The following is a 14751-nucleotide window of genomic DNA, read 5'->3' on the forward strand; positions in this document are numbered from 1 at the left end:
GCTGTTGTGGGTGATGGGTTCTGCTTCGTGGTCAACCGCTGTGTCGGTTGCCACTTGTGTGTGTGTTGGAGGGTCGAAAAAGGTAGAACCTATTGTGGGTTGCTCTAGAAAGTCCTTAAATCTGAGTTTGGTTTGGTCCAAGTGTTTCTGCAGGTGAGTCCATTTGCGAGTTTGACCACAAACACCCTTCTCCCCTCTTTGGCCAAAACATTGCCAGCAATCCACTTGGGACCTTGTCCATAGTTCGACAAAAATACAGGATCATTTACTTCAATTTCGCATGACACATTTGCGCGATCATGATATATATTCTGTTGAAGCCGCCTGCTCTCTACCTGTTCATGTAGATCAGGGTGGGCTAACGACAGCCTTGTCTTAAGTGCCCTTTTCATGAGCAGTTCAGCGGGAGGGACCTTGTGAGCGAGTGGAGTCTTGTGAGGTAACTAAGCAGTACTCGGGATAAGCGAGTCTGCAGTGAGCCTTCAGTAACCCTTTTCAAGCTCTGCTTGATTGTTTGAACTGCTCATTCTGCCTGACCGTTGGTCGCTGGCTTAAACAGGGCAGACGTGACATGTTTGACCCCATTGCGGGTCATGAATTCCTTGAATTCAGCACTGGTAAAGCACGGTCCATTGTCACTTACAAGGTCATCAGGCAAGCCGTGACTGGCAAACATGGCCCTTAGGCTTTCAATGGTGGCAGTGGACGTGCTTGCTGACATTATCACACATTCAATCCACTAAAAACATTTTTCCCAAGAATGGGCCTTGATAGTCGACATGAACCCTAGACCACGGTTTGGAGGGCCAAGAGCATAAATTTAGTGTCGCCTCCCTGGGTGCATTGCTTAACTGGGAACATGAATTACATTTGTGCACACAGGACTCTAAGTTTGCATCGATACCGGGCCACCACACATGGGATCTGGCTATCGCTTTCATCATTACAATGCCTGGGTGAGTACTGTGGAGATCACTAATGAAAGTGTCCCTGCCCTTTTTTGGCACAACTACCTGATTACCCCACAGAAGGCAGTCTGCCTGTATAGACATTTCATCTTTGCGCCGCTGGTACAGCTTTATTTCTTTCTGCATCTCTAATGGGACACTAGACAACTCTCATGGAGCACACAGTTTTTTACTAAGCACAGTAAGGGGTCCTGGCTCGTCCAGGTTCTAATCTGTCAGGCGGTAACAGGTGATTGCTCACTCTCAAATGCTTCCATTACCATGACTAGATCTGCAGGCTATGCCATCTCCACCCCGGTGGTGGGCAATGGTAGCCTACTGAGAGCATCGGCACAGTTTTCTGTGCCTGGCCTGTGGTGGATGGCATAGTTGTACGCGGACAACGTGAGCGCCCATCTCTGGATGCGGGCCGATGCATTTGTATTTATCCCCTTATTTTCAGAAAAGAAGGATATAAGCGGCTTATGGTCAGTTTCCAATTCAAAGTTGAGCCCGAACAGATATTGATGCATTTTCTTTGCCCCGTAAACACACGCTAACGCTTCTTTTTTGATCATACTGTAGGCCCTCTCGGCCTTAGACAGACTTCTGGATGCATAAGCAACCGGTTGCAATTTCCCAAATTCATTAGCTTGTTGCAATACACACCCGACCCGGTGCGACGATGCATCACATGCTAGTACCAACCGTTTACATGGATCGTACAACACAAGCAATTTGTCTGAAAATAACAGCTTCCTAGCTTTCTCAAAGGCATTTTCTTGGCTTTTACCCAATACCCATTTATCTCCTTTACGCAGTAAAGAGTGCAGGGGTTCTAATAATGTGCTAAGACCTGGTAAGAAGTTACCAAAATAGTTCAGGAGTCCTAGAAACGCCTGTAGCTCCGTCACATTCTGTGGTCTTGCTGCGTTTTTGATTGCCTCCGACTTCAGCAAGCTTTCCATGTTCCTCTGGAATATCGCCACGGCCGATCGAATCCCAAATGGGCATCTGGTGTAAATGAAAAGACCTTTGTGCGTGTTGATGCAGGTGAGGCCTTTCGAATATTAGGCTGAGGTCAGGTCCAGGTTCGTGATCGTTTCCCTCCCGCCAGCGTCGCAAACAGGTCGTCTGCCTTTGGTAGCGGGTATTGATCCTGCAGTGAGAAACGATTGATAGTTACTTTGTAATCACCACAGATTCTGACGGTGCCGTCTCCCTTGAGGACTAGAACAATCGGACTGGCCCACTCATTGAATTCGATCGGCAAAATGATGCTCTCTCGTTGCAGCCTGTCCAGCTCGATCTCCGCCCTCTCTCTCTCATCATGTAAGGTACCACTCTCGCCTTGTGATGGATGGGTCGCGCCCCCGGAATCAAATGGATCTGCACTTTTGTTCCTTGGAACTTCCCGATGACTGATTCGAACAGCGAAGGGAACTTGCTTAGGACCTGGGCACATGAGGTGTCGTCGATGGACGAAAGCGCTCGGACGTCGTCCCAGTTCCAGCGTATCTTTCCCAGCCAGCTCCTGCCGAACAGCGTGGGGCCATCGCCCGGTAAATCATGCACCACTCCATCGTAGGAGACCTTTACGGTAGCACTGCCAATTATGGGAATCAGTTCCTTTGTGTACGTTCTAAGTTTGGTACGAATGGGAGTCAGGACTGGCCTTGAAGCCTTGTTGCACCACAACTTATCGAAAGTCTTTTGCGCCTGTGTCCAGCTCCATGTACACCGGGAGTCCATTTAATTCAACCTTCAGCATTATCGGGGGACACTTTGTGGTAAATGTGTGCGGTCAATATACCTCTGCCTCCATTGGTCTGAGACTCTGGTTCGTCATGATCCACCTCTGTCCTCCTCTGCAACATAGTGGTTTGCTGGATTAACAGGGTTTGCAGCTCGCCTGCACATACGTTGCAAGTGTCCCATTGTTTCACAGCCCTTGCAAACGTATCCTTTGAAGCGACATGAATGGAATCGATGATCACCCCCGCAGCACCAACAAGGTGTTAATTGCTTTTTATTCACCACCCTTGATGGCGGACTCTGAGTCATCTGCGGACGTGCAGCTGCAGGCATGTTAATCCTGCCATGTACATTTCGATTCGAAAACAACGTTACTTTGTTCACAGTACTTGCAGCAGCACTAGTGTGCTGAGAAATTTGTTTGGTATTGTCACTGATGGAGATAAACACCTGCGCTATCGCTATGGCCTCAACAGTCAAAAGTTTGCGAAGTATTACTTCATGGCCAATGCCAATGTCCTTCAAATTCGCAATGTCCTGCAAGGCGCCTTAGCTCGGCGACGTAGCTCGCCACTTCCTGGCCTTCAGACCTCTTGAACGTGTAGAACCGATACCTCGCCATCAGAACGCTTTCCTTCGGGTTTAGATGCTCCCGGACCAGTGTGCACAACTCATCGTACGACTTGTCTGTGGGTTTTGCTGGAGCGAGCAGGTTTTTCATGAGGCCATACGTTGGTGCCCCGCAAACGGTGAGGAGGATCGCCCTTCGTTTGGCAGCGTTCCCTTCTCCTTCCAGCTCGTTGACCATGAAGAATTGATCAAGTCGCTCCACGAAGATTTCCCAATCATCTCCCTCCGAAAATTTCTCCAGGATGCCCACAGTTCTCTGCATTGTTGCGTTGGGATTCGTCATCTGTATCTCGTCGCTAGTTGTTATGTCTTAGATAAAGAGTCAGACTAGATACTGCAAGCTCAAAGTAAGGTGTGACCGTAGTCCTTTATTATAGATCTCAGAGTGCCTCCCCAGCCTGTGAGGCCTCCTTATATACAGGTGCTCCCAAGGGATTGTGGGATCCCTTGGGACTCCAGGGGATAAGCCCTCTGGTGGTTAGACATGGTAATTACAGATTTACATACATAACACTTTTCTTGTCTGAAATCTGGAAAAACCCAAATACCGGATTAGACTAGGTCCCGAGGATTCCAGATTTCAGACGTTGTACCTGTACTGTATTATATTAGTAACTGTAATACTGTTTTATATTCATCGTCTTCTTAAGTTTCTGTAAAGTTAGTCATTAGTCAAATAAATAAAGGCATGGCAGGACAGCTCAGACGCTTCCCATGTCCGGCGCAGGAAGTGTGCGCAGGAAGTGTCGTCAGCTGGAGGAGCTCGAGCTCCGGGTTTCGGAGCTTGAGCAGCAGCTGGCATCACTGCAATGCATCCGCAATGCTGAGAGCTTTATGGATAGCACGTTTCAGGACGTGGTCACTCTGCAGATAAGGAGTGCGCAGGCAGAGAAGGAATGGATGACCGCCAGACAGAAAAGGAGGACCAGCAGGTAGTGCAGGGGTCCCCTGAACGCTCTCCAACCAGTATTTTGTCCTTGGTATGGTCCAACTAAGATGGGTTTACAGTGTATGTATGTGAACGCACGAAGCTTGGTAAACAAAGTAAGTGAGCGGCAGGCACAAATAGCCACATGGGAAAACGATGTGGCATTAACTGAGACCTGGCTCAAAAAAGGGTATGATTGGGTATTAAATATTCCTGGTTATAAGGTGTTCAGGAAAGATAGTGGAGGAAAGATAGGAGATAGTGTGGCAGTATAGGTTAAGGAGAATGTTACAATGCTGGAGAGGGAAGATGTCCTGGAGGGGTCAAGGACATAATCTATATGGCTAAAGTTAAGAAATAATAGAAGTGCCATTACACCACTAGCTGTATTCTATAGCCCATCAAATAGTGGGAAAGATATGGAGGAGCAAATTTACAGGAAATTACAGAGAGGTGCAAGAACTATAGACTAGTAATAATGGGGGACTTCAACAATCCGAATATAGACAGGGAGAGTAATAGTGCAAAGGGCAGAGATGGGGAAGAATTTCTGAAGTGTGTTCAGGAGAACTTTCTTGATCAGTATGTTACCGGCACAACGAGGGAGGAGGCATTGCTGAATCTGGTTCTGGGGAATGAGATGGGTCAAGTGGAGCAAGTGTCTGTAGGTGAACATTTAAGGAACAGTGATCTTAGTATCATAAGGTTTAGATTCGCTATGGAAAAGGACAGGGAGCAATCCAGAGTAAAAATGTTTAACTGGAGGAAAACCAATTTCAGTAGGATGAGAACAGTTCTGGCCTGGGTAAACTGGAATCAAAGATTGGCAGGCAAAACTGTAGTGGAACAATGGGCTGCCTTTAAAGAGTAAATAGTTCAGGTACAGTCGAGGTACATTCCCATGAGGGGGAAAGGTAGGGCAACTAAAGTCAGAGCTCCCTGGATGATGAAACAGATAGAGAATATGATGAAGCAGAAAAATACGTGTATGATAGATGTCAGGGTGAAAATACATCTGAGAATCGTAAGAGCATAAGAAATAGGAGCAGGAGTAGGCCATACGGCCCCTCGAGTCTACTCCGCCATTTAATACAATCATGGCTGATCCAATCATGGACTCAGGTCCACTTCCCTGCCTGCTCCCATAACCCTTTATTCCCTATATCTAGAAAGTTCATTGAAAAAAGAAAATAAGAGGGGCAAAAAGAGGTTATGAGAATAGAATGGCAGCCGACATAAAAGAATACTTTTGGATAACCTATGGGCATATAAATATTAAAAGGGCAGTAAGAGGGGCCGATTAGGAACCAAAAAGGAGACCTACGCATGGAGGCAGAGGGTATAGCTGAGGTACTAAATGAGTATTTTGCATCTGTCTTCACAAAGGAAGAGGATGCTGTCATAGACATAGTGAAGGAGGAGGTAGTGAAGACACTTAATAGGATAAAAATTGATAAAGAGGTATTAGAAAGGCTTGCTGTACTTAAAGTAGATAAATCACCAGGACCAGATGGGATGCATCCTAGGATGCTGAGGGAATCGAGGACTGAAATCGCGGAGGCCATAATATTCCAATCCTCTATCGATACGGGGGTGGTGCCAGAGGACTGGAGAATTGCAAATGTTACACCATTGTTCAAAAAAGGGAGTTAAGATAAACCCAGCAACTACAGGCCAGTCAGTTTAACCTCAGTAGTAGGGAAGCTTTCAGAAACAGTAATCAGGGACAAAATTAAGAGTCACTTGGATAGGGGTAGATTAATTAAGGAAAGCAAGCATGGATTCGTTAAAGGCAAATTATGGTTAACCATCTTGATCGAGTATTTTGATGAGGTAAGAGAGGGTTGATGAGGGTAATGCGTTAATGTAGTGTACATGGATTTCCAAAAGGCGTTCGACAAAGTGCCACATAATGGGTCGCCCATTCAAAACTGAGATGAGGAGGAATTTCTTCTCTCAGAGGGTTGTAAATCTGTGGAATTCTCTACCCCAGAGAGCTGTGGAGGCTGGGTCATTGAATATATTTAAGGCGAAGATCGACAGATTTTTGAATGATAAGGGAATAAAGGGTTATGGGGAGCAGGCAGGGAAGTGGAGCTGATTCCATGATCAGATCAGCCATGATCTTATTAAATGGCAGGGCAGGCTTGAGGGGCCAAATGGCCTACTCCTGCTCCTATTTTTTATGTTCTTATGTTCTTAATAGGCTTGCCAGCAAAATTGAAGCCCATGGAATAAAATGGACAGTGGCAGCATGGATCCGAAATTGGCTAAGTGACAGGAAACATGAAGTAGTGGTGAACGGTTGTTTTTCGGACTGGAGGAAGGTATACAGTGGTGTTCCAAGTATAGTGAACAATGAGGAGGAGAGTGATAGACTTCAGGAAGACAAAGACAGGCTGGTGAAATGGGCGAACACTTGGCAGATGAAGTTTAACGCAGCAAAGTGTGAAGTGATGCATTTTGGTAGAAAGAATGAGAAGAGGACATATAAACTAAATGACACAAAGCGGGTGCACGAACAGAGAGACCAGGGGCTATGTGTGTATAAATCATTGAAGGTGGCAGGGCAGGTTGAGAAAGCAGTTAAAAAGGCTTACGGGATCCTGGGCTTTATAAATAGAGGTATTGAGTACAAAAGTGTGGAAATTATGATAAATCAGTATAAAACATTGGTTTGGCCCTAACTGGAGCATTGTATCCAATTCTGGGTACCACACTTTAGGAAGGATGGGAAGGCCTTAGAAAAGGTTCAGAAAATATTTACGAGAATGATTCCAGGGATGAGGGACTTCAGAAACGTTGCTAGGTTGGAGAAGCTGGGGTTGTTCTCCTTGAAGCATAGAAGTTTGAGAGGAGATTTGATACAGGTGTTCAAAATCATGAGGGGTCTGGACAGGGTAGAGAAACTGTTCCTATTAACAGAAGGGTCGAGAACCAGAGGACACAGATTTAAGGTGATTGGGAAAAGAACCAAAGGCAACGTAAGAAAAAACTTTTTTCCACAGCGAGTGGTTAAGATCTGGAATTCACTTGCACTGCCTGAAAGGGTGGTGGAGGCAGACTCAATTTTATCTTTCAAAAAGGTGTTGGATAAGTAGCTGAAGGAAAAAAAATTGCAGGGCTACGGGGAAAGGGCGGGGCAGTGGGACTAGCTGAGAGTCGGCCCGAGCTTGACGGCCGAATGACCTTCTTCCTTGCTGTAACCATTCTATGATTCTATGATTCTAGTTTATGAATTAAAAAAAGCAGATATGCTGTTCACCCATTTACAGGCCTATCTGAAATTGCACCAGGTGGATCTTGGGTATCCAAGGGATGGCTGAGTTACCCCTCTCCACCCCCAATTTTCAACTGCTAACTAACTGCCCCTTTTTCAGGTGAAGAACAGGCAGCCAGTGGTTGAAAATCACTCCATAAAAGGACGCAGGTAATATTGAACTCGCACAAAGTCTTCATTAGACCACTTAGAAGAACTGCGACATACAGAATGGATTCCTTATAGAGGACCCCACAGTACAACCTGAAGGATCAAACCTGCCTCGCAAATAGTGGGCAACCATCAACCACCTCAGAACTGGTCATGGTAGATGCTGCCACCTTCTCCATAGATGGGAGATTAAAGCATCCCCATCATGTAACTGTGGAGTTCCTAATGAGACCCTGGAACGCATCATTGAGCACTGCCCTCAGAGGAAGTTTGCAGGCAGCCTGCAAGATATCCATGCTGATACACTGGAAGCTTTGGCCTGGACATCTGACTTAGATATTGACATTTGATTTGTTTTGTTATTATATGAAAGAAGAAGATTAGATCACAATGAGAGTGCAGCATACAATTTTGAGAAGCCCATTATAGGAAAGGCATAAAAGCAATGGAAAAGTTGCAGTGTAGATTTACTAGAGTGTTACCAGGGATGAGAAGTTACAGTTATGAAGAGAGACTGGGAGAAGGGTGACCTACTCGAGGTCTTCAACATTATGAAGGCTAATGATAAGGTAAATAGTGCTGGATTATTTCCATTAGTCATCAATATGATAACAAGTGGGTACAACTTTGCAACAATAATAAAAAGAATTCAAGAGGGAGCTAGAAAAAATTCTTTACACAGAGGGTGATTAGAATGTGGAATTCTGACACAAACCATTGCTGAAGCAGAGTCCACAAATTATTTTAAAAGGGAATTAAAACTTTACTTGACAAAGGAGAATATTAAAGCATACAGGTCCAGCAACACCTCAATTTTAAAATTATCACCCTTGTTTTCAAATCCCTCCATGACCTCGCCCCTCCCTATCTCTGTAAACTCCTCCAGCCCGACAAACCTCCAAGATATCTGCACTCCTCCAATTCTGGCCTCTTGCGCATCCCTGATTTTAATCGCTCCACCACTGGCAGCTGTGCCTTCAACTGCATAGGCCCCAAGCTCTGGAACTCTCTCCCTAAACCTCTCTACCTCTCTCTTGCTCTCTCTCCTCCTTTAAAACACTCCTTAAACCTTACCTCTTTGACCAAGCTTTTGGTCATCTGTCCTAATATCTCCTTGTCTGGCTCAGCGTCAAATTTTTTTCATAATGCTCCTTTGAAGCGCTTTGGGACATTTTACCACATTAAAAGTACTATATAAATGCAAATTGTTGTTGAAGTGAATAGAATGTGTTTGAGTTGACAGGTTGTGGCAATTAAATAGGTTAGGGAGGACCAGGGGTCACAATTTTAAGTTGTACAAGGCCAGGTCTAGATTAGATATCAGGAGATCGCCCTTTTCTCAGAGAATAGTGGATCTCTGGAACAGGCTGCCAGTTCGTGCAATTCCTTCAAGTGAGAACTGGACCTGTTTCTGGCTGGGGCAGAAATCACCTACAAAAGGTAGGTACTGCACAGAACTAGCCAGGCCAGAGTGATCTCCTGGAGTAGTTTTGATCGCCTAAGGGTGCGGGTGGGGTCAGAGAGGAATTCCTCAGATTTCCCCCCACATCTCCACACCCACCCCCACAAAATTGGCCTGGATTTTTATCTAGTTTTTCGCTACATGGTTGGTCGGGGTGTATAGTGTGTGGGACAGGCTGGATGGACCAGAGGGTCTTTACCTGTCCGTTATTAGTCGTATGTTCGTAGTTAAGTTCCTGGCAAGAAAATTAGGCAAGTGCCCAAAAATAAAAAGCAAATCCTATCAGTTAAACTGAGTTTTCTTTTTTCCTTGTGTAAATTTAGTGCGGCACTCAGGTGGTTAGACGAGTAGCTACAAGTACAAATAAAAACTCACCGTAGTAACTTCTCAAATCTATCCAGTATCCAAGGAAAAAAATCCACACCAGTTTGATTAAAATATATTAAAGTCACTTCTGTTTATAGATGACAAATATATATATATGGGTAGTTGTAATTTGCATATCAAATGGATAAAGAGTTTGATAAGAGAACTGGATGCCCCAATGGGTAAAGTCTCTTTCACCACTAGAAAATGGATTTGAATCTACCGCAGGAAATATATACTCTTGTATGCAGGAGCGAGACTTCCATCCCAATATGAACTACATTCATCATTTAACTGCACTCACAATTGTGCTAAATTAATACAGTAAAAGTAGTGGATTGAACCTTATACTGTGCATGTTTAGCAAGACCAACAGTAACAGCACACAATATGCACTGACACTTCATACTGCTGATGCCAATCAGATTTATATCTGTTGCTGGTTGTCAGTATCTGAAGAGAAAAAACAAGTTAATGTTCAGTGTCGATCTTTCGGGTCTAACAAAGGGTCTACACATGAAACTTTTAACCGTTTTTCTTTTTTTACAGACAGATTGCAACCTTTTGTTTATATTACATCCGTTAACAACAATAACTTCCATTTATATAGTGCCTTTAATATAGTAAAATGACACAAGGTGCTTCACAGGAGCGTTATCAGACAAAACCAAGCCAAAGAAGACATTGGGCAGGTGACCAAAACAAGTAAAAATGACTAGGTTTGAAGAAAAATTAGAAATCCATGAACAAAAATATAACATTGAAGTGATAGGTTTTAAGTAGCATCTTTAAAAAGAGAGGTGGAGAGGCAAAGGGGAGAGAATTCCGGAGCTTAGGGTCTACACCACCTAAAGACATGGCTGCCAATGGAGGGGCGAAGGAAATTCGGGACGCACAAGAGGCCAGAGTTGGAGGAACGCAGAGTTCTCGAAGGGTTGTAGTGCTGGAGGATTTTACAGAGATAGGGAGACGTGAGGCCATGGAGGGATTTGAAGAGGACAAGAATTTTAAAACTGAAGTGTTGGTAGACTGGGAACCAATGTAGGTCAGCAAGCACAGAGGTGATGGGTGAATAGGACTTGGTGGGAGTAAGGATGCAGGCAGCAGAGTTTTGGTTGAGCTCAAGTTTACGGAGGATGGAAGACAGGAGCCCGGCCAGGACATCATTGGAATAGTCGTGTCTGCAGGTAACAAAAGCACGAATGAGGGCTTCAGCAGCAGATCGCCTGAGGCAGGGGAGGTGACGGGCAATATTACAGAGATACTCTAACAGTATCAAAGCCCATTAAGTGTCGATATACTGAGCTAAACTTGGCAGAGTACAATGCAGGATCCAATCCACCAGTTTTATTGAATTACCACTGCACTCACACCTGTACATCATCTCTACCCCCTCTTGAATTCACACATCAGCGTCTGTTGCAGTAACTGCAACTCTGCATCTTTCTAACAGGGCTGGGATAGATACATTATTCCCACCATTTCCTTACTGGTTAAGTTTTCGGTGCAAATGTATTAAGATATGTACTCACCTTTAAAGTAAGAAATCCCAATAATAACTGGCATTTGAACAGTATTACACTCAATATAATAACAAATGCTCATTTACACATTCAAATCTAAACTTGGGTGTTGCACCCTCTACCGGATAATTGATAATGGTCCTGAACAATTAACCATACAAAGCTTGACATGTGAAAGCCCACACTTACTCATACCTCAGCAGCAAGTTAATATTTACAGACAACAGTATTGTTATTGATGCATGGTGTAAAAAAGAAAGCCTTGCATTTATATAGTGTGTTTCACAACCACCAGACGTCCCAAAGCACTTTGCAGCCAATGAAGTTATTTTTGAACTGTAGTCACAATTGTAACTTTCAGCTGAACCTAGATAGCGATTTCAGTGATTTCAAGCGATTTCAGATGTCTACTGTATATGGTCCACGTCTCTGAGCCATACAGGAGGGCGGGTCTCACTACAGCCCTGTAGACCATAAGCTTGGTGCCAGAGTTGAGGGCTTGATCTTCGAACACTCTCTTCCTCAGGCGATTGAAGGCTGCGCTGGCGCACTGGACGTGGTGTTGAACCTCGACGTTGATGTCTGCCCTTGCTGATAATAGGCTCCCGAGGTATCGAAAGTGGTCCATATTGTCCAGGGCCGCGCGTGGATCTTGATGACTGGGGGGCAGTGCTGTGTGGCGGGGTCAGGTTGGTGGAGGACCTTTGTCTTATGGATGTTTAGTGTAAGGCCTGTGCTTTCATATGCCTCGGTAAAGATGTTGACGATGGCTTGGAGTTAAGCCTCTGAATATGTGCAGACGTAAGCGTCATCCGCGTACTGTAGTTTGACGACGGAGGATGGGACGGTCTTGGATCTGGCTTGGAGACGACGAAGGTTGAACAGATTCCCACTGGTTCTAAAGTTTAGTTCCACTCCAGCGGGGAGCTTGTTGAGTGTGAGGTGGAGCATTGCAGCGAGGAAAATTTAAGAGGGGTGGCGCGATGACGCAGCCCTGCTTGACCCCGGTCCGGATGTGGATTGGGTCTGAGGTGGATCCGTTGGTCAGGATCACGGCTTGCATGTCATCGTGGAGCAGGCAGAGAATGGCGACAAACCTTTGGGGGCAGCCGAAACAGAGGAGGATGCTCCGTAGTCCCTCGCGGTTAACAGTGTCAAAGAAGGCCATGTACACAGGCCTATAGCGATGTTGACAACATGCTTTAATTAAGTGCTCGTTCAACAGTCACTGTTCCCTGATCTACTACTACCTTGTAAGACTACATTAAACTGCATGTAATGTAAAAGAGCAAATAACATTTATCAGCTGATCTTAGTTCAAAATGTTCCACTGTACATATCTATCAATAATAAAATCTTGTGTGTGCATGCCCTTCCTGTACCATTACCCTTGCTTTCTGTGTTGTACTTTATATTATTTATAATGTAGACACTCTGTTCAATATTTGCCTGTCAAGAGATAATTACAGGTTTCCTAACACTGGGTGGCACTGTATGCCTCCTCTGCTCTCTCCTCTACCTCTGCTAAAAAATAAGCTTTCTTCACAGTCAATTTCCTCTTTGCTCTGGGCCTCCCCATTCTCAACTTTTTACTGGGCTGCTATAGGTGTCCTTCTGCCCTACTGTCTCTGTCTCCTCTAGGCCACTTTAGACCCAACTCTCTCACCACCATTCTGCCAAGCTGCCAGTCCTTTCTTCTTCTGCTCCCCACTGTTTTCTTTTTCTGAGACTTCGCCCTGTCTTCTTTGGCAGTCACGGCCATTTTACTGTACTGGCAGCTTTATTTCTTTCCTGCGCTCTTTTTCTTTCCCACTGCCCAACATTTTCTCTTCCTGCTTTCAGGCTCTACTGCTTTTTTTGAATGAAGCTTACAGCTAGCCAATCATTCTACAGCCTTTTCCTCTCCCACTCCACCTTGTTTCCTGCCCTGCTGCACAAAAACACCAAAATCATTATTTTGCTCACAACTTTCCCTCATCTACTCCCAACTCTATTACTCCTGCTCTCCTCTCTAACCTTCTTCACAGGCCATTCCAACAGGCATCAATTGGAATCATGGTGACCTCTGCTCCAGGGTCAGATTCAGGCAATATGTGTTCAGGGACGATAGATAGCAGATTGTGCCTCCTGTAGAATAAAGTCAATAAATAGTAATTCAAAGCACATTTAAATATTCAGGGGATATGTGATGTGGAGAAGGGATCAAGGATTACACTATATGGGCAGTACTTGGGGGGTAAAGTGGACGCAGAAAAAAGAGGCTGACCATAGGCACCAGAAGATGAGTCAATCATACCAAGTGGGTATGACAGAAACTGTTAGGAATGCTGACAGGAAAGGATTTATTTAAAAAGTCAATTTTATGTTCAAAAGTCCATTTTGTAGTTAAAAAACGATATCTCCGCAAGATTCTGCAAATTCCCTGGGAGGATAGACGCACCAACGTCAGTGTTCTCAACCGGGCCAACGTCTCCAGCATCGAAACACTGACCACACTCGACCAGCTCCGTTAGGCGGGCCACATTGTCCGCATGCCCGACACAAGACTCCCAAAGCAATTGCTCTATTCAGAACTCCTACACGGCAAGCGAGCCCCAGGTGGGCAGAGGAAACATTTCAAGGACACCCTCAAAGCCTCCTTGATAAAATGCAACATGCCCACCAACACCTGGGAATCCCTAGCCAAAGACTGCCCTAAGTGGAGGAAGAGCATCCAGGAGGGCGCTGAGCACCTCGAGTCTCGTCGCCGAGGGCATGTGGAAACCAAGCGCAGGCAATGGAAGGAGCGTGCGGCAAACCAGACTCCCCACCCACCCTTTCCTCCAATGACTGTCTGTCCCACCTGCGGCAGAGACTGTAATTCCTGTATTGGACTAGTCACCCGAGAACTCACTTTTGGAGTGGAAGCAAGTCTTCCTCGATTTCGAGGGACTGCCTATGATAATGAGGCCTGTGATGTGATAAACTCCAAAGCTCCTATTATTTGCGCAGAAGGGTACCGTGTGTGATTTGAACAGCAGTAGGATGACTGCATGTTAAGAGGTTATTGGGGTTCATATTGTAAAGAGCTATAAATAGTTAATGACGGTAACGGGTCGGTGTCGTCTCCTCACCCGAGGTGGCAGTGTCCCCCCAGAAGCCGGACGCGCAGCCAATCCGCACAGCTCTCCGCTTGGTTGTCACGCGCCGATTGTTGGGACAATGGGAGTTCGGAGCCGGGTTCCAATAACAATGGGAGTTGTGGCGCCAGTCCCAGGTGCAACGGCCCGGGCCAGTGGCAATCGTCCGGATAAAGCCCCGCACCGCTCGAGACGGCCACACAAGGGGCTTCAGTCCGTGACAGGCGGCCCAACGTCTCATCATTCCCGTGCCTTCAACTGACAAGATTAAAATGGAGAAGGAATGAACTTTGACCAAGTTTCTTTTGCTGAACTTTGGCTCAGTAGCAATGAAAACGTAAGTGCAGCAACGCAATGGAACCCCACAGCAATATAATCCCAGCCTTCTTGGTTCCGCAGTAATACTATTTTTCCAACAGCAGATGGCGACCGCATACTTTTTTCTAGTCGTTGTCTTAATTTTAAGCAATGATTGCTTTGCAAGTATAATTACTTCCGCTGCTTACAATCTGACATTTACAACCTATCAATGTCCAAGACGACTCCATCATCATCATCCCTGAATATATCCTGTCCCATTGGCAGGACAGA

At 45.4% G+C, this 14751-nt stretch overlaps 1 protein-coding gene across 7 annotated transcripts in view; it reads right to left on the bottom strand.

Moving 5' to 3' along the window:
* The window catches only part of lratb.1 (lecithin retinol acyltransferase b, tandem duplicate 1), a 309269-nt gene extending 294779 nt beyond the window's left edge, over positions 1-14490 (bottom strand). For 6 of the 7 annotated variants that reach the window (XM_070871411.1, XM_070871414.1, XM_070871416.1 and 3 more), the window contains exon 1: positions 14155-14490. In XM_070871411.1, the coding sequence (XP_070727512.1) occupies positions 14155-14404 (250 nt within the window). In that variant the 5' untranslated portion in view covers positions 14405-14490. Of the gene's footprint in view, positions 1-13057; positions 13169-14154 lie in introns of all 7 variants that reach the window. The other variant, XM_070871412.1, reaches the window with a different exon arrangement.
* Between the last annotated feature and the right edge of the window lie 261 nt (positions 14491-14751).

Source organism: Pristiophorus japonicus, chromosome 2 (genome assembly GCF_044704955.1).
Source record: "Pristiophorus japonicus isolate sPriJap1 chromosome 2, sPriJap1.hap1, whole genome shotgun sequence".
NCBI lineage: Eukaryota > Metazoa > Chordata > Chondrichthyes > Pristiophoridae > Pristiophorus > Pristiophorus japonicus.